Source organism: Drosophila tropicalis, unplaced genomic scaffold, assembly GCF_018151085.1.
Source record: "Drosophila tropicalis isolate 14030-0801.00 unplaced genomic scaffold, ASM1815108v1 contig_302, whole genome shotgun sequence".
NCBI classification, from domain to species: domain Eukaryota; kingdom Metazoa; phylum Arthropoda; class Insecta; order Diptera; family Drosophilidae; genus Drosophila; species Drosophila tropicalis.
Genome location: NW_027172757.1, coordinates 596,624 through 623,095, shown reverse-complemented (window position 1 = coordinate 623,095; position 26,472 = coordinate 596,624). Strand labels below are relative to the sequence as shown.

Sequence of the window (26,472 nt, the reverse complement as noted above, 5' to 3'; positions counted from 1 at the left end):
ACAGAAATTCGTGTTCATTTTTTCTCTTTCTTTTGGTGGAGTATCTGCATGTGAGCAACATGTGTGTCGAGGGAGCTTATCAGGATATATGTACATGCTTTATAATTAGATGTGGCTATACGCAAATAGAAATTCCTCGAACTTTCGCTAAGACATCGTGCATTATCTGTTAACAAGTGACCCTTTTCTTGTGCATAAATTTTCACCGAAGAGCAACTCTTTGTGCTATCTCCTGACTGCGAGTGTCTCGGCCATTTACATCGCTTTGACCGTAAAAGATGATGATAAACGACCTTTGTTAATTTCCTTTACATGTCCATGCTTAAATTCTCTAAACTAGGCACTACAAAACAGGAGGAATTATTGCATATTGGAAAGTGTGATTAATGTTGATGGCCATAACATAAACTATATTTAAAGTATAAATAATATTTACATATATGGAATAAAGTCTTAAATATATTTAATATAATATATAGAATAAAGTCTCCAAATGTCAAAATTGTTTTCCAAGTAATTGACCAAAGCGAATTGCGGTTAGGGTAAAATGGAATTGCAATTTCAGTTTTAATCTTGTATTTTCAAATTTAAAATATAAATATATTTCGTATTTAAGTCTTAGTTATGTATTTCCTGAGTCCACGACTAAATGAATTGATTAAAATCGATTGATTGATTCAAATTAAGGTTGGGTTGAAGATTTTTCAGACTCTTGTCAAACTTGTAGCAATATCGTCCTTGTCAATAATATTCTTGGCTCTGGAAATTTTCTAAAATTTTTGGTTATTCTTAGAGAACGTTTTCAAATCACGAACAGTGACTTTTCTCAATAACTTCGTTATTTTTAGAGCTATTTATTACACTTATAAACAACTGTGCCAAATTCGATCAAGATCGGGCGACTATAACATATAGTTCCCATAGGAACTCTGATCAAGAACATCGTTTTTTCTTATATAAGACATTCTTTCGCAAACATTAAGACCATATGTAAGGACAGAGTAACAAAAAACTTGCAAGGGTATACATATTTTGTCGCGGTCAAAGTTAGCCGCGGCCCTCTGGCTTAAATTTAGAATCGTTAATGCAATGTCTCTCAACTGATTCGTTGATAAGTTCTGGAACTGGTTTATGTAATCGTCTTTAGGCTTGTCAACTGACAAATGTAATGTACATCAACATTATAAAGCTCATTTGAAAGGAGTAAAAAAGGAGCAGAAATATAAGAAAAGTATAGGTTTTATGAAAATTAACCATTCACTTAAGAATTTCCAACTTCTATAATAGAAAAGGCAGCTAAAAATGAAGCAAAATTGTTGAGGGAATATGAATTTTTGTTCCTTTGAATTTCGAAGAGGTCTATTTACTTCCTTCAGGGTAAAACCCTTTGAACCTCTTTGAAATCTCTTAAAAAGTAGTAGGGAAGTCATAGTGTTTAGTTGCAAACGAAGTTTATAGGGAAAACTTATGTAGAAATGAAATCTTTGCTCTAATTTTTTCTGGCAGCTATAACTTTTAACCTTGAGTGATTTGAAATATAATCAGATATATTTCTTCTGATGCTCAAGGCAACTTCATATGTATTGCCGTAACTAATTGGTCAATAATTTGATTTGTAAACCCGACAGCAAAAACAAAACACAATCAGTCCGCTCGGTCCTGCACAGGTGAAGCGATTGTGGATGGCAAGAGCCGGTAGCAACATGGATTGGATTTATAGTATTTTATCACCTCATAACAGCAGCAGCAACAACAGCAACATCAGCAACACGAACTGATTGAATGCCTATTTGGCAGCATTTGATTTGTTTAGAGAATAAAGCACAAGAGGCAAACGCAATTCGGTGTTTTTTTTTTGTTTTTTGTTTTTGGGATGTTGTTGTTGTTGCTGTATGGTGTTGCTGGTGTTGGTTTTGTTGCCATGCCTCAATAGATACTTGAATGTATTCAATGGCGCCAACTTGGCCTCGTTTATAGAAAGGGGCGGGATTCTAATTTCTTTTTTTTTTTTTTTGCTTAATTAGCACTTGAAGAGCCAGAGAGAATTGTAAGAGAAGCGCTCTCCCTTTCTCCTATTCGCACTCTCTCTCACTGAGAGTCGCTTCGCCGGTCCTCTTTTCACTGAGCTGGACCCAACGAGGGTTGCTTGTAAAAATCTTATGTGTTAAACGTGACTCTCCATTAATACATCATTTTCCATGCCCTTGGTCAGAGTCGAAGCGTCAGAGCGTCAGAGACAGTCAGGGTCTGGATGCGATATCGGATATCATCATGGGGTGTAATAAAAACGCATTTTATGCCTAACGCACTTTTTATGGCAAACCAAATAAAAATAAGAATGAGAATGAAAATGTTAAGCTTTAATGTTGATTGCTTTTTCGTCAAGTTCTTATTTTTATGTGACTCGGAGAGAGAGAGAGATAGAGTGAGAGAGAGAAAAAAAAATTAATCATTAATAGCCCCAGCTTAGGCCAAAAGCAAAAGCTGATGCTTTCTTTTCGGTTGCCTTGTAAAATTAATTTAAATGGAATTTTCTTTATGACATTTCCTTTCCCCATCAACAGCAGCGAAAACAAATCCTAATAAATTAAATTACATGAACATTTTTGTTGTTGTTGTTGTTGTTGTTCTCTTCTACCTGAACAAAACAACAGCAAGGAAAAATCTTCATCTCTATACGAAGGGAGAAAAGCAAATGATGGGAAATTGTATGTAGCCTGTAGCAAAGAAATGCAGACAAATTGCTGGAATGCCGTTGAAGCATAACACAAAAACCACATCTAATATTAGCTGAAAAATAGTTTGGCAATCAGCGTGCAACAGCAACAGCAACAGCAACAACATCATCAACAATAGCAGCAGCAACAGCAACCAAAAGCGGAAGCAATGCGAATGAAACGCAAAAGATTGAGTGGAAGAAGTTCTAACTAATTGTGGATAATTTAAAGTTGATAAATTATGAAATTAAGTAGCAGAGGAATGGAAAATGAAATAACTGCATTTCATTACACTGGAAAAAGTGTATTTTTAGTTAGACAAATCTTTAGCAACATTCCCCTTAAATATTCAGACGGAAATATTTCCATCTTGTCCTTGTTACAAACAAGGTCCATCAAATAATTCACAGTCAGTTTTAGGCTATTAGAAAGTCTTTTGTTTTTAGAGGCGCAGAAACACATATACGGTCCTAAATGGGCGTGGCAACAAAACAAGATGAACAAAGTGGCCCTAGAAGCTTAAAGTTCCTCTCGTGTCATTATAGTTGCAGAAGTCGCTCATGTTGTTGGCGTGTCTGCAAATATGTTGCTGGTGTGTCTGCAAATGGACAAGCTCTTTACTGATAATGATTACTCTTTAGTAGGCGTGGCTATAAGCGCTTTAACGATTCTAAAGACCGTGAAAAACGTAAACAAGTATCTAATATCTAATGTTGCCAATGTTTCAGCAATTGCAATAACAACTGCTTAGAAAATTAACTAAAAATTCCAAAAATTGTTAACATTAATTGATTGCTTTTGTCATAAATCTTGAACTTAATGTTGCTGGCGATTAAGATGAAAAATTCAAACTTCTATTTACTCTAATTTTTCAAGTAAAGAACTCAATTGCAAACAAACAAAACGAAATTAATGAACAGCAACATCACCAACAACAACAACAACAAGAACAAAAGTTAAAGAGTTAATGATAGATAATTTAAAAAATGCATAAACAATCATCAATAGAGGAGAGTAAAAAAAATAAGAGAAACATGTCAATGTTGCTGCTGCTGTTAATGATGAGGCAATGAGATTGCTGCTGCTGCTGCCATTGGGACAACTGGCAATTGCCATACAATTTTTATGCCACACAATGAAGCTGTCAAATGCATAAAAAAAAAAAAAAGACGAAGCAGAAGAAGAGGAGCATTTAAAGACCAAGACAGACAGAAGGGGGCGGGGCGGAAAAGAATAGAATATAGTTAGGGAGGGGAAATGTGGAGGAGACTAAAGCGATAAGCAGAACTGTGGCTGATGACACAAGCAGCGGGTGGGCAGTAGCAGCAGCAGCAACAGCTGCAATCATGCCAGGTGGGCGTATTTGTAGGCGTGGCAAAGGTAATGGCTTAAACTGCAGTGAGGCAAATGTATAAAAATTGCTTGCCAGCAACAGCATCACCAACAACATTATTCTCGTAACGGTAGCAACATGGGGGCAGCAAAAGGAAGCAGCCCAAAAGGTGTGAAGTGTGGCCAAACGTAAAAGTAAATTCTTTCTAAGTATGTGTGTGTCTGTGTGTGTGAATGAGAATGAGGGTTGCAGGCGAAATGTGTCGTAAAGATTTTTATTGCATTTTTATGGCGCACACGCAGCAGCAGCAGCAGCAACAGCAGCAACATCTTGTGCTACGCCAGCAACTGCTACAGCAGCAGCCCCAGCCTGCTTAATGATAAACTTTAACGTTGCGTCTTTTGCATATTTTCTCTCTGATTTCAAATTTTTTCTAGTTTTTGTTTTCAATTTTCAATTTTTCCCCCGCACACACACACACAAACACGCACACATAGACGCACACACATTTTGAGTAAATAAAAACACAAGAACCGCAGCAACATTCTTGAAGAATAAAGTATTTAAACAACCCTCGCTAGAAGACGATGCCTGACTGTGTGTGGGCTTAAAAATTGATTGCTGGTTGGTTGCTACTGCGCAGTATACGCTTGTGTTGTTGTTGTTGCTGTTGCTGCTGATGTGTTTTAATCAGCAACTTTTATTAAAAAAAAAAAAAAAAGACTGAAAAAAAATCCCCAAAAATCCAAAACAAAAAGCAAAGAAGACGACGTCATTTTATTGTCTACTTACTGCACAAATTTTATGAGTCAAACCATAAAAATGCCTTTTACCGTTATTCTCTTGGGGCACATTTGTTGTCGCCGTTGCTGCTGCTGCTGCTGCTGCTCCTGCTGATGATGAGGGGGAGAGAAGTTTTGCTTGATGCCAAAATTGATGACCATAATCTTCAACACACAACGCACAGGGCAACAAGGATGCGCTTTTTATGATGAAGCGACGTTGCCGTTGCAGGCCAAAAACAACCACCGACCACCGAAGCCACCCAAAATAAACCACCCACTCTTGCCAGTGTCTCCCCACCGTGCCGCACTCCACACTGCTGCAACAACATTATTCATTTGTATGCGAGAGGTTGGAGGGGGGCGAGCAAAGCGGAAGCATATTTTATGTTTTAACGCTGTCGAAATTGGGCAACAGCAGCAACAACAACAACAACAATAACAACTCATACATCAGCATTTAGCCTCCTTTCCTCCCTCCCCTCCCACCATTGTATTTGTCTCTTCCGCTCCATCCCCCCAACCTCCTGTGTTTGCGGTTTTACGCTTGCAATTCTTTTTGGCCTGTCAGCAATTGTTGTTGCTGCTTGCAATTTAGCAGCTTAAGCGCATATTTACAACGCATTTTTGAAAACTGACTGTGAGTGAATGTTTCTGTGTGTTTGTGTGTGTCTCTCACCCCTCCCCTCCCCTTCCCGACCTACCCATCAGTTCTCACACCATCTTCGTCATAAAAAAATAAGCTGGCAGGTGCTGCACAAGGAAGCGACAAAAAGGTGAAAGAGCCAAGCAGATGAAACAGTCTCCATTTAAGCCTCTGAGCTTAACAAATGGCATCAAATGAAATATTTCACAAAATGAGTTCAAAATGAAAAACATTTCATTCAAATCTCAACACAAATTTTACTTTTTTTTTTGCTGCAGATGAATTTTTGCATTTCCCACTCATATGAATGCAGTTTTATTATAATCTAAAATAGTTAAAAAAAAAATCCAATTCCTAAAACTATTTTTAAATCACAAAAGCAGGGAGTTTAGATCAATAAAACCAAAAGAGGTAAAATTTCGAAAAATTTCAGAAATATTTGTTCTTTTGTAAAGATTCAAACCGATACAAATTACATAAGAATTTTTATATTTATTTTTTAGAACATTTTGTTAACAATAAATTCTTAAACGATCTATAAAGTTGCCAGAACTTTCGGCGTATTTACATGAATTATATATGATAACAATCACTCTAAGAAGTGATAGCGGACGTTGACGATACTATGCGCAGTACGTTCAAGTGGCCCCTATGACACCAGGACAAAGCCTGTTAGGTACGAGCCCAAGCAGATAACTGCCCACCTTCCACCCGACCGATCGAGGGGTGCAGCCGTATAACGCACGACACGAATCGCGTGGACAAATACATAATAGAAAAAACAGACAAACAAATAATACTATAGCTATTTATTTACTAAATGGGATAGGATAGATGTTTTAAGTATATTAATAGAAAACTTCGAGCCGATTACAGGGAACAGGGAAAAGGTTATAATCAGAGCAGAGGACCCTAAAAGGTTCATGCATGGCATAGTTAGAAGATCAACGACTAAGGGATAAAGGTATAAAAGGATGTCTACTCCTCCTGATCTGGCAAGTAGTATTGATTAGATTTGAAAACAATTTAAGATACATTTTGCTTAGCATTTTAGGAAATTAAAAATCGATTCAAATTTTGTATGCGAACCTTGTAAGAATGATCCACATATTCATTCTGTTAGTATTTTTGAGTTTTCCAATCTAAAGTAAAATTTTGGACATTTTTTAGAGACTTAGGATAAACGAAAGTAAGTATACCTAAACTTACAAGTTCAATTCATATTGTCATATTTGCCTTAAAAAAAAAGTTAAAATAGAAATGAATTGTTTATTTTCCATCATTATCTTTACTGTGTGACTGAATTTATGTCTATTTCGAGAATAAAGTTTGAAAATATCAGATTTCTTAGGCATTAGTTAAACTGATTTGAAGTGTGTGCAAAAAAGTATTCATTGTGATTTTAAAATTAACAATTGTGAATGCCAAAAACAATTAGATAAATAGTTCACAGGGCTTTTGGGTTGAGATCAAATGCTTGACCTTCTCCCAATCACCTGATTGATCATATAGACATATGTCTATTTATGTCTTTATCTGCTCATAGGCTTACATCTTAACATTCTTCACCCACAAGGAGAAAATGGAATAAAGGAGAGAAAAATCGACTAATCGGGTCTTCAATTACAGCTTAAAGCTGCATGTAAGTTGCCATGTAAGCCAGCTATTGTTATCGGTGGCAAAGCGCATTAAACCCCCACACTTTGCCTCACCTGAGCAGACCTCACCTTGCCCCTTACCCCTTTGTGTTATGACCATTTCAAGTTTGGGTAATGTATGTTGCCTTAATCATTCGAAACAAAGCTCAAAGAGACTGAGTGACGGAGGAGGGGAGGAAAAGTTAATCCGTTTGACAAAACGTTTACAACACACAAAATGGCCAAATGGACAATTATCTAACGTAGAGAGACTAACTCAAAAAGGGGAACAGAGAGAGAAAGAGTGTGAGAGAGAGACTTAATATGCACTTTAATTTCATAAAATTTCTGTAGCCTCGAGATACATTTGTATCTTTTACATACAACAAAGTAAGTTGAAAGCTATTAAAATGGCCACAAAAGCAAAATAAACTGTTTTTTATTTTGTTGTTCTTGCTGGTGCCGCTGCTTCTGTTGCTGCTGGTTTAGGCCAAACAACAAATTGATGTGTGCCAGCAAACATGGCCTCAAGTGCGAGTGGGAGAGGTATAACTCTATAAAACAAAAGTGTTGATGGATATTTTCCTCGTGCAATGATGACGAGTCGTTGAAGTTGTTCCTGCTGCTGATGTTGCCTTTTGAGTGCTTGCCTCTGTCTCTCTCACACTCTCTCACTCTCTTTCTCTCTTTCTTTTTGTGCATTTGTACAGATTCATCAAATTTTCAGAAACGTAAAATATTCAAAAACACTCACACACACAGAGAGAGAGAGAAAATCCCTTTGTGTGTGTTGTTGCGGCGAAAGCATTTTATGGACTTTACAGTTTTTAGAGTTTAAGTTTTAGAGTTTTGCCCCAAAGAGCATAACTAATGTGCCGCAAAGAGACGACTTGCTGCCAGGCAAATACACTGCAAGAAAATGAAAATACCTCAAAACAAAACCAAGAGATGAAATAAACATAAATATATATCCTAAGTGTTTTACTTCCTGCCAATTGTTATAGGAAGCCTTTTAACAACTTTCCTTATCATTAAAGGATATTTGAAATCAATTTGAGTACATGTTGTTTATACCTACATATATTACATTTACTTATATCTTATATAAAACTTCAATTTTCAATTTGGGATGATCAATTTTTAATCCAAATACCAGAGTTCATAAAAACTTCATTGCAATACTGATTCAACTTTTGTTCAAATTTTGAAAATTTTATTATCAAAAGTTATTTTATCTTAAGGCATAGATTTCATTTCAAAAGAGATTGGACTTAGTTTAAAAAATTGCAGAAAATTCTTAACTTTGTTTATATAAAGATACATTATCTATTTTTATTTTCACCTAAATTCTCAGCAAGTTTTTTCTATCTTCCTACATTCTTCATTGTAAGTCTTAAAAAGGTAACTAAGCACATTTTAGGTTATAGACTAGATCGTTTATGTTAGTAGTTTTGAGATTAATGCCTAAATTTTTTACAGTTTACATACTTTTTTTTTCTTTGAGTATAAAAGTCAAAGTCAAAATAGAAATTGAAACAGAAATACTTTCTCGTTCAGAAGGCAAACAAAATGAATAACAACAACAACAACCAAAGAGAGATATAAAATCTTAGTGGTTCAGATTTTAGTTTTTGTGTTTTTAAGGAGATGCATAAGTGCATATCGACCTGCTATAAGCAGCTACCAGGCATTTTTTATGGTCTCCTTTTTTACCATTTGCGTTTTATTGCCAAAAACCATAAATGCTATGGCCTCCCCCTCAGTCTCTCCAACTAGTCCCAGTGATTTATAAATAAAACCAAGTCATGATCATCATCATGATGATTATCGTCAGCATCGGCATGTCCATTAGCCGAGCTTCATTTCTCCTACACTGGGTGGCAAATTTGTTTATTTGCTTTTGCCGTAGCTGTCACATATTTTAACACCATGGCGAATAAGACAAAAGCAAATGAGTGGGAAGTAAAGAGACGAAGAAATCAAATCGATTCATTTGCAAAATCAAAAGATCAATTAAAACTGCAAGCGATGCATTTATGAAAATTGAAACCCATAATGAGGAAAACACCAGCAGAAAAAAGAAAGGAAAACAAAGAAAAGAAATTGCAGGAAGCTGGCGCAACGACTCGCATCGAATGATTTAATTGATGGATCCCCAACCCGACAACCGCACTGAGGAACCAAAGAACGGGGCCAATGAGGCGTGTCTATATAGAGTCGATTCCTCTACGGGCAATTTACTGCCTTAGTTTTAGGCAATTAAAATTAAAAGTTCTGGAAACTGTTTTCGTTATGCTCTAAAGCAAACTCTTCGTAAACAAATGGCAATTCCAGAAAGAAAGAACTTTTCAAATATTTATTAAGAGCAGATGCAAAACAATGCGCCATATTACATTTTAGATATCAAAATATTTCAAATGATTTTCTTCAGTTTTGTAAGAGTCAGAGAGTGACTAAAATAAGTGAGTTTTTTGAGTTTATTACTTGTCTAAATCTTATTAAATTTAGTTGAGATTACACCCCAAAACAAAACAGGAAATGTTTTTCTTGGGAGAAGTTGCTAAGAATAAGGATTGTTATAGACCTAGAAATTTGAATTTTTTATCATAGATCCAAAAAAACATATCCCTTTTCGTATCCTGTTTTAGCACAGTTCTTAGGCTCCTAAAGTTAACCCCTTTTAAAGTCGCTTTATTTAATATTATTATAATAATATGGCATAAAGGTTTAAAGATGATATTTGCATTAAACTGCTTAAGTCTTTTGAGGTAAGCAAACTTATAAGGGAGCTTTTCAAAGCTGTAGAGTATGCTTTCTTCTTTTCGCTTCATTTGGTTGTAATTCCCAACTAGTTTTAGTGTTGAAGTAACAGTATGTTGGAAGAAAATTCTAGCATTATAATTCTATGTTAATAGATTAGAAAAATTACCTCAAATTGGCCTTTAAAAAGAACCAGAAGCCTTTAAAGTTTAAACTAAACAAGTTTTAACAAATTTTAAGTTCTCTTCTTATTAAAAATCAATCAAGTTAACAGTTCTGAATTTGTTTTTTATCATTTTAATTTTAGAAATTATAACATTGCACAAGAAATGTGTCTAAAAATATATAAATAAGTTAAATAAGTTCTGCATTAAATTCTTAATTGAATTAAACAGTTTACCCCTCTTGACGAATCTCTGTTGAATAAATTTTCTCAAATTTCCGGCACACTTCTGCATTCCACAGATTCGATGCCTAAAGATTTATACAGATTTTCAAAATTCATTCAACAGATCGAAGGAAAATGATATAATTTAATCAAAAGCGGAAAAAAAAAACAACAAAAAGCCGACGCAAAAACTACGTCAAATAATGCAAATAAAACAGCGGGAGATAAATAGATAAAAATTTTAAACAAAAATCCAACTTAGTTAAACAAGTTGTAAACAAATTATCGGGACGGGGGAAAAGCATTCAATTAATTAATTAATTGCGAAAATGTGGCAAATTAATTTCACATTAAACAACAACCATCAATAGCAACAACAACAACAACAACAAAACCTGAAAAATTATTAACAGAGTGGCGAAAATTTAAATCAAAATGGACAGATCAACAAGGAGAAGGGGAAGAGCAGAGCCTGAGAGATCTGATCGTGATCATGATCGGTGTATAAAGCCTCAAGGCGGCGACGGAGACGGAAATAGGCAAAAGATACCACATTCAATGTGTGTGTGTGTGTGTGTGTGTGTGTGTGTGTGTGTGTGTGTGTGTGGTGATCTCGTTATTCATGCGCCAATTTATGATGCACTTAAATTTTATTTTATGAGAATTTAAGATTTCCTGCATATCAAATCCAAACAGCAACAACAACAAAAAAACCAAAAATGGCAGGGGAATTTTTTTTTAGGAAGTGGCAGGCGGTGAATTTTTTTATAAAGCCAAGTTAGATAAAGTTTGTATCTCTGTTTTCCACGAAGAAATTTCCTCCATTTCGTGGAAGCAGCCACAGGTGATAACAAAGTTTCCATTTAACGAAAACTATGGGAAACTCTTTTCATAATCAAATAAAAGGTTTGCCTTGTTGTTGTCGGTTGTAAAATAATTAAGTTCTACCTGCAATAAATATGTTATGTTTAAATGATGTAATAACCTTTTACAGTATTTTTTAAGAATTATGTCAATCGAAAGACCTGCGAGAGGTCAAATAGTCTCATGCAAATCTCTTATCTTAGATTTTACCAACAATTTAAGACCTCACTCAAATTCTGAACTTTGAACCCCTCAAAACGAGCAAGGCTGGCAAGAATTTAGAATACGCTGAAACTTGGCAAAAGCTGAGGACAAAAAAACAAACTTACAGAATATACCTAATCAAGCAATTGAATCGGATAAGAGAGAACGTTTTATATGTCTTGTATATTACCCAAAACTAATAACCTACTAAACAGATAAATTAGCTTGTTTGATAGATAAATTAACTAATAAGTAACCCAAAAATACCTCCCACAACTGAAGCACAAAATATTCAAAAAGTGTTCTTTTCATTCGGGTCGGGTAGGCGAACGTGTAAGTAGGAGTAGCAAATCCCCCAAAAAACTCTGTCAACTATGACTATTCTACCAATTAATATCATTTCATCTGCTTTCAACTATAATATGGATGTCGAGGTTCTTGAGGAGGCTCGATTATGTTGGCATGACTTCTGTCGTTGAGTTGACAGTCTGTAGTCATCACCTAATGCTAGATGATTTTGGATGCATCTGTCAAATCACTTTATCGAGTTGTCCAAATGGTTAAAGAACCATTCTTATATGTCCCATTTTGCGTTTCTTCTTTGGTAGAAAAGAACTTTTATAATATTTTGTGTATTCACTTAGGAAATTTGGTTACAGGGTAAAAAAAAAGAGTCCAGGTAAAAAATTAGTAAAAAATCCTGGTTAAAAGTATTTACATAAATACCAGAAAAAAGAAAGACATATCAAAGATGACCTGAATCAAATTGAATTCCTGAAAGGAAGGGTATTAATTATTATTGAATTATCATAAGGATACATAAACAGAAATGTATATTTTTATTTGGTGATTCCTACTCACAAATGTGGGCATCACAAGTAAATCAATAATGACATTTATTTTTATGTTTGACCTTTCTGACAAGATCGGAACGAATTTAAACTGTTAGCTTTCATACATTTATGTCGTTATTTATGCCATGTCATACCAAAAAATCTTTTTATAATTGGAAAGTTTCAGAAAGGATTCAATTAGCCTCAGAAAGCATTAGTAAAGAATAATTTCTTCCATTAACGCTGGCCTTACCTCAAGGTTTGTCCATTATCTATATAAAGATCGAGTAGAAAAGCTGTAAAAGTTTTATGAACTTTTATTACTTTAAAGGCTTTGAAATGAATTTAAAACTTTAACGACAAATTGTTAAGCCAATTAATTAATATTTAGAGTATCTTTATCTTTTTACTTCCAATTTGGGTAAGATTCATTTTCTCACCCTTTTATTGTGATTGATGTGACAGTGCTTTGACTTTTATGCCTGTTTCTGCCATATGCTTTTTTGTTTTTCCTGGCCATCTCAACGGTATTCAACCGTGTAATTCTAATGGTGAATCGCGGATAAACTCTCAGAATTTACTCGAACACCAAATTACAATATTTGGACATGCCAAACAAATCAGCAAACTCAAACGGCATCAACGCTGAGATGAGCTCAGTTCAATTGAACCGAGTTAGGCTGATGTGGTATATGTCACCATATAAAAACCATATGGAAATTGTTTGAAATTAATTACAATTAATTGTCTAAAAATCTACATTTATATATTATTATCTTTTATTGTTCAATCTCAATGTTTTAAGATTTTACTCCGGTTGTTTATTTATCCAGAGTACATTTTTAAATGTGCCCGCCCAGCCAAAACGAGCACTTGCTCACTTTTTACTCATTCCTTAGCACTTCCTGCTCACTTTTAAATTAGACCTTAGGACTTCCCGCTCATTTGCTCATTGGAGCGAGTGCGAGTAATAGTCCTAAGGGTGAGAGTAACAGCGGGTATCAGACTGCCTATCGATAACTCCAGCTAATATTATCGATACAAGAAATAATTAAATTGCTATTGCAACTTGCAAGTACAATGTAGTTTCATTGCAAACTTATGATAAATTGAACGAAGTTTAGATACCAAATATATATATATTAAATTGTTAATAATAATTCATTGTATCTATTTTATACATTAACCAAGAGTCAGTCTTTTATTTGGCTTTGGCTGACTATTTTCATTTAAATTTTTCCTTCCCCCCTTATTTAAATATAATTTAATTAATAATTATTAATTTCGACATCCGCTTCACTCATTTCTTCTTCGGAAGTATCTGAAAAAACTACTTGTTCATGATTTTTGACGAACATTATGGTTTCACCCAACCGACGAGATTCGGCACACGCAGTTGTAATCTTAATCAAATCCTTTCGATTATTCGAGTCGGCTATGGCTGGAAAACATTTGATCTCAAAATAGAGACCACGTCGTACGCCCACCTGATACGCTTTCCGGATCACCAGCAAACGGAAGCCAACCTAAGAATCGAAGGTGGCAATATCACCATCAAAAGTAGTGCAACAATGCTGAGAAGATTTTTACCAATTAGCAGAGACTTACCGCTTTTATTTTTGCCTTGGCTGGATTTTTTCAATTTATGCCTAAGTTTAGGACTTTTTAGACTATCCTATAAAATTTTAGTTGAAATTAATTAATTTTGGATCGCTTATCACCCATTTAATGCATCGGAATTGAAATGGTAAAACTAAATGACTTGTCGAAAAATTAAAAATGTAAAGCCTAAAAGTATGCAATTTGGTCAAATTTTACATTATGCTACGAATTCCAAAAAAGAAATGGTCAGATGGCTAAAAGAAAAAAATCAAAATTATATTTTAGTCTTACAAAGCTGCCTGTGAAATTTGATAGATGATTTCATTCAATAGATTGAATGAATACACTTATCCTTTATAACCGTTTACTACTTTTCACTTAAGTCTAATTGTCTTGCTACATTCTTTTTTCTATTTTTAGCGAACACTTTATATCGGAGCACACAGTTATGGCCGTGTTTACTTCCCAGGGTCATGTGGGTGGACCCTGTCGGTATATGCCTGCCACCCGACGGCAGAACCATCAATGCCGCAAGGAGACGGGTCTGCCGAGCACCCTGAGTGAGGCTCGTCGCCTGGCCACCCTTCATTGTGAGGATCAGTTTCGGTATGATCGTTGGAATTGCTCGATCGAGATACGCGGCAAGCGGAATATATTCAAGAAACTTTACAAGGAAACGGCCTTTGTTCATGCATTAACTGCCGCCGCCATGACCCATTCCATTGCGCGGGCCTGCGCCGAGGGACGGATGACCAAATGTGGTTGTGGACCACGTAAACAGAATCGTGCCGATCAGGACTTCCAGTGGGGCGGATGTAATGATAATTTGAAACATGGCAAACGGGTGACTCGCAGCTTTTTGGACTTGCGCGGCGGCGATGGAGACGAAGTCAGCGAGATATTGCGACATGACTCTGAGGTATGTTGAGAAATCACTTTTCTAGTCAATTTCGAAATAAATTTAAATAGAATTTTTGTTCATTCGTTTTTTGTAGGTTGGCATTGAGGCCGTCTCCGCGATGATGAAGGATAAATGCAAGTGCCATGGCGTTTCTGGATCCTGTTCGATGAAGACCTGCTGGAAGAAAATGGCCGATTTCAATGCCACAGCCACTTTGCTGAGGCAGAAATACAACCAGGCCATACGAAAGGCTCCCAATCAAAGGACCATGAGGCAAGCGCCCTCAAGTCGCATGAAAAAGGCCAAACAGCGACGCAAGAAAGTGAGTCAATCATGGGAGATGGTAAATTTCATTCTCGACTTTACTCCCCAAAATATATATAAATTGATCAATAATCGAAATTCTTTATCCCTCTCAATTGCAGCCGCAGCAATCACAGTACACGACACTGTATTATCTAGAGACATCGCCCACTTATTGCTCGGTCACCAAGGATCGCCAGTGTCTGCATCCAGATAATTGCTCGTATTTGTGTTGTGGGCGTGGCTATACCACACAGGTCTTCAAGCAGGTGGAGAAATGTCGTTGTCGTTTCAATAATGGACGATGTTGCCACTTAATCTGTGACTATTGTCAACGCTATGAGGATAAATACTTTTGTAAATAGATGGCTCTATCTCTCACTCGCTCGGTCTCTCCTTCTCTCTCTTTCTCTCTCCGTCTGACTTTCACTCACTGGTTACCATCTAAAACTATCTCACTCTTACATCTACTATCGATCTGTCTGCCACTTTCTATTTCTATCATCCATATAGGAAAAACTCCATTTCTTTAAGCTCGACAAGAAAATGAAAAATGCAAAAACGAAAAACAAAAAAGAAAAAAAGTATATAAGAAAAAAATGTCATACATGTAAAGTTTTTTCAATTATTGCTTGTATTTTTTCCATTCCTAAAACATAAACAAAACAAACAAAAATATTTAAAAAATAATAGCAACACACTCACACACACATATATACACTCTTACACACACACACACACAAACAAAATTCTATACTATATAGTAAAACTTAGCCCAGAACAAGAAGAAAACAAAACCAATAAGAAGAAAAAAAAATCTCACAAAAAAATGGCAAAATCTTCAATTTAGCAAAGAAACAAAAAAAAAAAACACAAAAAAAAAAAAACAAAAACCAAACAAAAAATACAACAACAAACCAGAAGCTAACCACCACAACAACACAACAAGAAAAACAACAAAACAAAAATTATGAAAAAAACAAAAAAAAAACAACATTTTAATAAGTATTTAAACATAAAAACAAACCAAAAAAAAAAAAAAAAAAAAAAAAAAAAAAATAAAATGAAATGAAATAAAAAGTTTCAAATAAACACAAAAAACTTTATTAATTAATAATTTATTTAATTTTGTTTATTTTTTTGCTAATTTTTCCCCTTTATTGATAAGAGCTCAAAAAAAGTCTTTTGTTTTTGGTGATTTTGAAAATATTTAATATATTTCAAGGTAAACAACAAAAGTTTTCTTCGTCCTTGCCAATCTACTTAGAGAAAAGAGCACAAATGAAATGTTTTATGTGGATTTTTAATCCCATGAGTTAAAACTCGAAACTTATCGAAGCTTTTGCCGAAGTCAATAGTTCTTGAAAAATATTAAATGATTCTTTATCGGGTTTCTGGACATTGGGACCACTCGACGATTTTGGCATGAAATCTAGCTTATGAGATACTGAACGGAAAGTTGGTTTTTATTAATAATAACTTATTGTAAGAGTCAAGAACAAAGAGAAAATTGTCAGCATTTTCGGCACGCCTACCCTTACCACCCAAATAAGATGACATTGCGTATACGTAATAAGAAAGTTGCATTTCAGCACTTATCTACATTTTCAAGCCAGACATAAACTAATTAGCATACATTTGGACTAGAGAGCAGCATGAATGATACAAAAATCAATTCGTATTTAAAACAAACCAAAACCAAATGAATAAATTGAATGACTTTGAAAACCGACTTCAAGTGAATGAGTGTGCTGACGTAGAACTCACAATCAGTCGCACAACATTCAAACGAAACCAAAACGAATTGAATGAGTTAGAAAGTAAGATAATGAGTTGCTATGATTCGAATGCATTCGAACCCCCAATTTTAGTATTTAGTGATTACTATAAGACTAAACTAGTGTGGTCGGTGGCTCAGTGGGGACCTGTTGTTATCTGGTTCAAACCTTCTACAGAAATGAAATTTATTTCCCCACTAGTGAAGTACTTAATATTAAAAGGTAGATCCATCGTGTATATAATGAATGGCTTAGCGAATATTATATTTTATTATATATAAGGATAGCCTTATTTATGTTTCTATTTATCCTTCTTAATTAGATTTTCAACGATTTGTCTTATAATATTCAATCCAAAACTGTGAACTGAAGTTTTTCGTGTATAGAATATTTAAATTTTAATAGCCCTCATTTCGCCATTATTATCCCTACATTTTTGATGAAATAATTAGTTGTTTTGCTTTGAAACCTCCCAATAAAAATAAAACAATTCGAATAACTCGAATGATTCGAGTGCCTTAGTACATTTCGATGCTCAATTCATTGCCTTTCATTAAACAGAGTTACGTATTTTTTGAGATTAGGCAAGTACCAACATTCACACTGGACACATGGATGACTTGCAAAAAAAGCATTCGAATATACACCACTCGAAATGATTTGAGAATTGAGTGAGAAATACAAATGAGTATGAGTGAGTGAGTTAGCTCGGGCAACCGAAATGAATAAGTCGAATGAGTTTACAGGTGTCGAATGCATTCGAATGACAAAGCGTTTGTTATTGTTATTTTTTGGATTTTTTCCACATCCAGAAAGGCTTTTATCATATTTGACCCACGATCAGTGACGATTATGGGATTGTCCACTATGAGATTTCATTCAAAGATTTTCAAGATTGCCTCTATTTTTGCCCGAACATTTGCACCTAGTTTTTTAAAGTTTAGTTGAGTCGGAGTACCTGGACAGGACGTTTCCTTTTTTCTAGATTTGGATATTTTTTTATCCTTCCATTTTTGCGACTGCTTCGTTTCGACGATAGAAGAAAAGAAATTAAGTTCGAGTTCGAGTTATCCGAATGCTTTCAATTTTGATTAAATTCTCATTTCGTTCTAAGCAGTATTCATTCTTACTCAATTTGCTTTGGATACACACACACTCAGTATGAGCCTCTCACTCACTCACTTCAATTCAATTCAAGTGTACTCATTTTATTTAATGTGTGAATGAAACCATGCAGATGTCTAATTCACACTTATTCATTGCATTGTGTAGTTGTCACGCATTCATTTGAAATTAATTCGAATGGATTCATTCAACTATCGTTTTTCTCTCATTCATTCATCTGTTTAATTTGTACATCATTTCTATTATAGTTTAACATTCATTACAAGTGCAATTTTAAACTAAATCATTTAGGGACCACAAAGAATCGAGACTTTGTTTGAAGTTTTAAAAAAAAACACTTAATCTACATTCCATTTGTTTCATTACAAAATAATTGAATTTGAAGTTGGAAACAAATTTATTTCTTACAAACATATCCGTAACATCAAAAATGAAGAAAAAGTTTATAATATTTTGGATTTTGACCAATAAAACGACGATTGGTCCCATTGTGCATAGAGGAAATTATACATACATATAGATATTAAAGTCGCATAAATGTATTTGATATGCGAATTAAGGTTTTTATACTTGATCGGAATGTCTATCTCTCCGTCGGTTTATGTTTATAGAATCTAGATTACAAAGTATATAAGAGCTAAAGATGTTTTCTTAGTGACTCATGAGTATATTCAATATAAAGTAAAAGTTATTATCGATTTACTTCCCTTCTTACTCACTTCGCTCAACTGAATAAAAGCAAAACTGCTCAAGTGACTTGGGGAATTTTAGATTGATTATTTATACAGAAAATTTTAATGACTTGCATTTGAATCTCATTACATTAAATTTAAATGAATTTTAAGAACACTTTCAAAGAGTTTTCAGAATGTTGGCTACAATGTAAAGTTCGTATGTACAATCTGGTAGACCAAAGAGACATTGTCTTTTGATTTTGGCCTGCAATGTTGAATTGGACTTTATGTGTTTTTGTTTTTCATTTCATTAGCTTTAATTAGTAATGACACAAAATAAACAAAAACAACAACAGAAAAATTGGTAAAGTCTTATCATTTTTTTTTTTACATGCAGTCCCCGCAGAGACATTGATTGAAAGTTATCAAGTGGCTTACTGATAATCAGTTAAAACCGCTTCAAACCTGTCAGCACCGACGGAAGTCTGAATGAAGTCAGCTAGAAGGTTCGCCAACAGGTTTTCTGGTCTTCTGTTTGTGTTCTTATTCAGTTGTTTAATTGACAACTCACGTTATACGTTATACTCCACGCGACATTGCTTAACATGCTAACCTCCTTGATAAGGTTATAAACATTACCCAGAATAAACCAAACAAAAGCTGAATATCTCATTTCTTTGCCAGTGTCAAAGTTTGTTATCCTACAAGCACACAAAGGTGTACGCAAAAAACTATACATTTTTTAAGACACCAGACTTGGTGCCTATGAAATTTAGGCTCTTTAGGTCCTTGAAAATATGTTTTTACTCTTACATTGAGTTTTATGAATATGATTTTGAAAGATGAAGAATAACTTCCAAAATTAACAATAACTCTTAGGGCGCCATATTACAGACTATTGGGTTGTATTTATTAAAACTAATCTCTAACACATTTGTTTTAAAATATATTTTAAAATATTTTTTAATATTCTATTTTGATAACATAACATAACTGTTATTTACTTAAAGTCGATGAGTTGGGACATAGGGCTGTAATATAGGGAAATATTGCCCCTTGAAGTATGCAATATGCTGTTACAATATTCAGTGTTTTAACCTTATAACTTTACGTTCATAGGATATTAAGGATATTATTTCAAGAACATTCACAAATGTCTTTTTTTGAGTTCTAGGATTGCTTATTGCATACTTTAGGGGACAAAGTTCATTTTACCCCATATCAGAGATTCGTTGAGGGACCCCGAATAAAGTCAAACCTGGTCAATTGAAAAAACAAAATAATTCTGTTCGTTCTTTTAATGCAAAGTTAAAGAAAATTGGTCATAACAAATTCGCGAATTTGATGTTTTTTTTTTTTTTTAATTTTTTAATCATTAATTTTTGATAAATCTGTCCAAAATTTGGTCTTCAAGATTTCAATGCTAATTGGAAGAATCCTTCCAACTTGAGAATAAAGAGATACATTTTTCAAATACTTCACGGATCGACTAAATTGGAAGCTTTTGTCTTTCTTTAACAAATTTTAACCTAATAATATTCGCGACTCATATTCCAATATTATTATTGTATATTAAAATTGTATTCAAAAGCATTTAAAATAAAAATAACTTTGGAAAAATGGTTAAAATATAGTTACATTTTCGCAGAGCTAAGTAAATATTCATTTGAATTCTTCAAAATTGTTTAAACTATCCTCTTTTGCGGGAATTGTGGTATCTTATCCTGCCATTAAAAAGTTTCACTTCTTTTATGATCAATATATATAAAATATTGCTTACTTGGTACTAGGAAAAAGTAATAAGTAAAAAACGCCATAAATGAGAACCATCAGCTCAAATCTAGTCCTTCTTTATTCCTTAAATTTATGTTTCAAATTTGATTTTGAATTCCTACGTGATTTTAACCTATTAATCTTGTATTAATCTTTCATAGTTTGTTAAATATTTTGTTTCTAAAGAGAATTTTTTCTTGCTTTAGTTTTCCTTTAGCTATTACAAATTTTTCAGGCAGATGTACCATCTTACAACATCATAAGCCCCCCCTGGAAAAAAACTAACCACCACGCCCATGTCTCTTGTTATCTTCCTGAGGTATTAGTACCTTGACATTGATATGCTTTGTCAACAATGTTTGGTGAGTGGGTTTCGTGTTACAACTTCAACTGTTGCTTTTTGAGTCCGTTTTTTCTGTCTTTTTTTTGGGGTTTTGTGTTCGAGTGGCCTATAGATGTGTGGGTGGTTTATGTTGTTGTAACATTTCTGGTTTGATTTTGGTTTTTATTATTAAATACATTTATTTACAATCGTAACATAATATTTGCCATGTAAACTTGACGGTTTCTTTTGGTAAACGTCTTCTTGAGTCGGTTTGATTGGAAAATGTTTGGCCTAGAGCAATATTTACAGCATATTGAATTGTTCGCAAAGAGACATTTAAGTTATTTTATTTGTTTTACATGTCAAGTTCAACCTCGCCCTGGGCCTTAAATTTTCCCACTCTCTGGCCCGACTCCTCTGGATTTTTCTTTGGCCCCCCACTGACAGCTGAGAATGTGACAGTTCAACAGCTAAATTTTTCATTTCCTAAGTGAAGAAAAAAACATTTTAAATTCAAAGTGCCAAATGGCATACAACAATTCCCCATTCAAGTCAAAGAAATTTATATTAAAAATGAAGCAAGTAAGTCGACTCGTCGACTTGGGTATACCATACACCTGGTGAAACAAATATTTCTTATTTCGAAGACCAAATGTATGTCTATTAAATTGTTTTTACATGTCTTATACTATGTGCTATCTCGCTCACTCTACAAACACACGAGCACTCTAGCGCCGCTACTAGCCAACGTCCAATTCTGGCCTTGTGGACCGCGTAGTAAAATACGTTCATACGCATATTTTACATGTTTCTAGTCCGATTTCAATAAAATTTGGTAGTTTGGTAGAAATAGATAAGATAAATTAGTCTGCCAAATTTAAATGCGATAGTCAAAAAACTAAAGGAGGAAATAGTTTTTTTCTAAATTATGGAGGCGGAAGTGGGCGTGGCAAAATGTGAAAATATCTAAATTCTCCGCGCATACTATGCCAGTATACATACTAAATTTGGTGACTTTAGCTTTGTTAGTTTTTGATAAAATCAGTTTTGTTTAATTTGCGGGGGCGGAAGTGGGCGTGGCAAAATGTTTAAATAGCCAATATCTGCGCGTCTATTAAACTAGTCTACATACTAAATTTGATGTCGGTAGCTATCATAGTTTTGAAGGAAATCACTTTTATGTAAATTCCGGGGGCGGAAGGGGGCGTGGCAAAAAGTTTAAACAATTAGTTTCTGCGCGCTAACTAAACGAGCATATAAACCAAATTTGATGTCTCTAGCTATTATACTTTTTGAGAAAAACAGTTTTGTGTGATTCCTGGGGGCGTAAGGGGGCGTGGCAAAAAGTTTGAACAGTTAATTTCTGCGCACTAACTAATCGGGTATACAAACTAAATTTGATGTCTCTAGCTGTCATACTTTTTAAGAAAAACAGTTTTATGTGATTCCTGGGGGCGTAAGGGGGCGTGGCCGAAATTCCAAATTACTCTGAACATGTGCATACTACACGAGTATACATACCAAATTTGGTGGCTCTAGCTCTTATAGTCTCCGAGATCTGCGTGTTCATACGGACGGACGGACGGACGGACGGACGGACGGACGGACAGACGGACATGGCTAGATCGACTCGGCTGCTGATCCTGATCAAGAATATATATACTTTATAGGGTCGGAGAAGCTTCCTTCTGCCTGTTACATACATTTTGGCGACTTTAATATACCATTTCACCCTATGGGTGTATGGTATAATTAATAAGCTCAGGAAAAACCGCAAAATCTTAGTTCTGCTGTGTTTCATAGGATACAAAAGGTGACAAAATGATAGAAATATTTGATCTATATGATGTTTCATTCCTTTAGCCTTAAATACTTTATTTCCGCCTTTGAATATACTCAGAAAGAGAAGACAGAAGCAGTCAATGAAAGAACTTGCAGTAGATTAATAAATCTGCATTCATTTCCTATTTGTTATCTATTTCGTTGACTTTTCCATCCATTAGTGAAAGTAAAAGTCTGTCTATATTCAAGTTACTTTCCACATAGCCACGAACGAACGAAAAAGTTAACCTGAGAACCTACAACAATTAGAACTTAGTCATCAGACACCAAAATCCATACAGCAAAACTCCCTCCCTTCCCACTCTTTAAGACGAACCCACGAACTGAACAGATGTTTCCCCAGAATGTGACAAAATAAACAATACACAAAAAAAAACAAAAAAAAAAAACACCTAACAAGCAGTAACAACAAACAGAAAATGGTATTAATTACTTTAGACAGAGCGGAACACTTGCAATACAATACAATATATACATATATATATTAATGTATATATACACAAAGTATTATAGAGGCAAAGTGTGATAGAGATAGCAAGATATGGAATAGAAAAAGAAATCCTAACTCTCACATAGATGATAAATGTAATTAACATAAAAATGAAACAAGAACAGAACGAGATGTCACATCAAATACTAATAACAATAAAAATATAACAATTAACAAGTAATTATATGGAAAAGTCGACCCAGAGATGACCTGGAAAAGTAGTTTTTGCGAAAACCAGAGTGTTGTTTCAGGTGAGAAATACGATATTTGCTTTCAACATTCCCAAGACAAGTGTTGGCCTTGCCGCGTACGAGAAATAATTGAAAACATTAGAACTTGAAAAATGATTCAGTACCTTAAATATATTTCTTCTTAGTCATGAAATTGGTTTTTGCCTTGTCCTTAAAGGCAATTAGTTGTATATTTGCTCCTTGATGCACAAACTCTCAAAGATGTTTCTTGTTTTGGGTCGAAACAATCTCCAAACCATTATGCCCAGTTCTAGGGCATTGGCCAGACAAGACCACCCACAGCTAAAAAAAAAAATGAACATAAAGTTTGCAAGTGTCAGACAAGCAAAAACAACAAAAAAAAAATGATCAATCTCAACTCTCAACTTGGGTCACGTAGACAAAAACGAAAGTGGAAAATTAACAAAACATATATGAAATCCAAAAATACACCGGACAGACAGACGACATCAGTCAGACAAAAGTTAGAATTAAAATTAAAGATATAATTTGTGTAATGAGAAAGCTATATAGCTATATACATATGTATATACGAATCAAAACCGAACAAAACACTATGGCAAATATCGTCTTTTGAGCTGTGCTTCTTTTGGGGGTTTCTTCTTTCGATGTTCTTTATTTTTATTTTTTGACTTGCGGGTGCCAAAAGAGAAACGTGAGCCATTTTCATGAGATTTAACAAAAAGCCAAGTTGCAATCGTGTTGTAGTAACATTTCCATGGAAACCATTAAGCTAACAACAACTCCAACAGCTGTCATAAAGAAGATGCAATTGTTGCTAATATTATTTTTGCCAATAATTGGCAAAATTTTGAGGTAAGTTATGAAATCTTTGAGAAACTAAATACAGAACCTGTAAGAGTTACGAAATACAGTTCACCGTTGGATAAAGGCGACATGGAATTATTGGATTTGGTATTTAGGGATGGGGATGAGAGTGATATATCGAGATCCCAAAGAGATATCACTGGCTCTTCTGTAGCCTGTGATGATAATTCATCGGAAGAGGACTATAATCCTTTATTTAATGATGAAGAAAGTGAAGAAGATTGCCTTGATTTTTTGCCACCAATCGAACATCCTTGTTTTATGCGTTTGATATTGCTAAGAAGTCCATTGCTAAAGCAAGATCCTTGTGCCAACTTTTCAATTGTCCAAGATCCCAAGCTAAAGGCAACTAAATCAAGGAAATGTGTAAAGAGAACCAAGGCGGAAATGGAAATTTCGCCAATTCTGGGGAAACAGAATATTGTAACGAATAGCAGCACTAACAACACAACAGAAGCAATCACAACAACATCAGAGGTATCAGTTTTATTAGCAAAGAGCCCACCGAATGTATCAAAGAAATTGGCAATAGTTCCAATTAGCCAAGAAGTGACAATCACCACTGAGGAGGGCACAACATCAACTGATGATAACTCAACAACTACCTTTGCCAGCACGATCACTGAAGAGGATTTAACAACCACAACAATTAGCCCCACAACCATTATCACCACCACAGCCATTCCAATCACCTTGAGCACCACCGGCAGTCCCAATCACCTGAAATCTTTAAGAAGTAAAATTCGTAATCGTTTGGGTAAATTCAAAGGTAAGAAGGGTAAAAAACCACGAGTTCCAGATCCACCCAAAATCAAATTAGATGCCGCCACTCAGCCCAGTGAGGTAATACAGGTTATTTTCACCACCGAAGTGGGTGAACTGAAGCTGCAACCGAATGATACAACCACAGTAAGTACTACCGATGTCGATGCGGAAACAACGACCGAGATCAACTTGATCGAAGAGACAACCAATGAAGTTGAAACAACAACTCAAGAAACGGAACTTGAGGAGGAAATGGAAACAACGGAAACTGAAGAAGCGCCAACTGAAGGTGGGTAAGAAAGAAATAAGAAAACAAGTAAATGTCTTAAAGAAATTTGACAAAGTCAGATAGAGAAACAGTAAAATATGTGACCACTGTTTGATTTGTCTTTTAAGCCCAAAATTAGTGTTGAAAAGTTCACTTTAAATAAACTGTAAGTAAAAAGTAAGAAAAGAAAACTATTTTTTAAAAAAATAAGAAAAGTCATTAAAAAAGAGAAGAGAACAAAAATGTGAACGACCAGTGTTCAATTCGTCGAAGTTAACAAAGAAACAGTATTGGAAAAGTACTTTGAATGAATGTTTATTCATTTCTAGAGCCACTAGGATATAATAATTGGTTAAATAAGTAAGGTGCTAATCAGTAATTCCAAATTTAAGACGATTGGTTTATATTTGCAGATCCTTTTTCATCCACCGAAGAACCTTGCAATGATACCGATGAGCAGGATACAAATCTATGTCCGCAATTTTTGACACCTCCCGAAGAAAATGGTAAGTTTTCCTTTTTGTTTATTATTCTAAACTAATTCATTTAATTTTATAACTAAGAAGGAAATCTGCGATCATCGCAATTATCGTCAGTAGGACCAGCTCAACGGCAACGAAAGGTTAAGAACTACGTTGAGCCCATACTTTATGAAGGTAACTTTATCAAGCCCAGACAACGCATCGGCTTACTTGCCCAAACAGTGCCGCAGCGAAGGGATTATTATGTCACCAATAAGCAGATAATGCCTAGACCAAAGCCCAAGTATAGAAAACGTTTGCCGCACTCCATTTACATGAACAACATTGTGAGGGGACTAAAATGTGTTGATGCACCAAGACCGCTGCGACCCTATTGGGGAGTAAAGCGATTAACATCGAGGCCATATGCTCCTCTGACCTATAATCCACAGCGTTACGGAGTGCCAGGAACACCATCGCCGCCTCCTTCACAATCGCCAGCTCCGTTTTCTGTTCCAGTTTCTATATATCATCAAAATCCCAATGAATCTGAGGAGGACTTTGATCAAGAGAAGGAACTAGTGGGATCAAAATCCAATTACTTTGACACGTCCAGCTCAGAATTATGGCAAGGATTCGGTGCATCCAATAGCAATGTAGATCCCTGTCAACTAGAACACGAGCATCTTCAACGTAGACAGCAACATATACATAAGCCATCTTATCAGAAGGTTCCAAAAGAAGATCAACAGTCGATGGATTACGCCCATCAACAGCAGCAAATGCCTGAAAATTTCTTTACCTAAGCCTTAAGACATTCATATTCAAATCATCTAACAAAAATTAGTAGCTTAAGTACTATATCCAGTTATACTTAACATCTACTTATACACATAAATAAATATTTGTTTTGGCACCGTAA

At 34.8% G+C, this 26,472-nt stretch overlaps 2 protein-coding genes across 4 annotated transcripts in view; both read left to right on the top strand.

Annotated features, from left to right (window-relative positions):
- Wnt4 (Wnt oncogene analog 4) overlaps nucleotides 1–16,003 on the top strand; it is a 29,780-nt gene extending 13,777 nt beyond the window's left edge. Inside the window, exons 2-4 of one of the 2 annotated variants that reach the window (XM_068284159.1) lie at nucleotides 14,187–14,685; nucleotides 14,762–14,989; nucleotides 15,093–16,003. In XM_068284159.1, coding sequence (XP_068140260.1) covers nucleotides 14,187–14,685; nucleotides 14,762–14,989; nucleotides 15,093–15,335 — 970 coding nt within the window. In that variant the 3' untranslated portion in view covers nucleotides 15,336–16,003. Of the gene's footprint in view, nucleotides 1–14,186; nucleotides 14,686–14,761; nucleotides 15,011–15,092 lie in introns of both variants that reach the window. The other variant, XM_068284158.1, reaches the window with a different exon arrangement.
- A 7,950-nt stretch (nucleotides 16,004–23,953) lies between these two features.
- Nucleotides 23,954–26,472, top strand: LOC137572400 (mucin-3B). Of its 2 annotated transcripts, none has more exons than XM_068284161.1 (4): nucleotides 23,954–24,044; nucleotides 24,104–25,110; nucleotides 25,503–25,595; nucleotides 25,656–26,472. In XM_068284161.1, exons 1-4 carry the CDS (start codon nucleotides 23,995–23,997, stop codon nucleotides 26,354–26,356), a joined length of 1,851 nt encoding a protein of 616 aa, XP_068140262.1. In that variant the 5' UTR covers nucleotides 23,954–23,994; the 3' UTR covers nucleotides 26,357–26,472. The 2 variants fall into 2 exon arrangements, with proteins under 2 accessions (XP_068140262.1, XP_068140261.1); XM_068284160.1 differs by having other exon boundaries at nucleotides 25,653–26,472.

Bases quoted from the DNA above. Each gene is read 5' to 3' on its own strand.
- LOC137572400 (XM_068284160.1), top strand. From the start codon at position 23,995: ATGCAATTGTTGCTAATATTATTTTTGCCAATAATTGGCAAAATTTTG. The intron at 24,045-24,103 runs GTAAGTTATGAA...TACGAAATACAG, and splicing joins ATAATTGGCAAAATTTTGAG to TTCACCGTTGGATAAAGGCG. The intron at 25,596-25,652 runs GTAAGTTTTCCT...TTTATAACTAAG, and splicing joins GACACCTCCCGAAGAAAATG to AAGGAAATCTGCGATCATCG.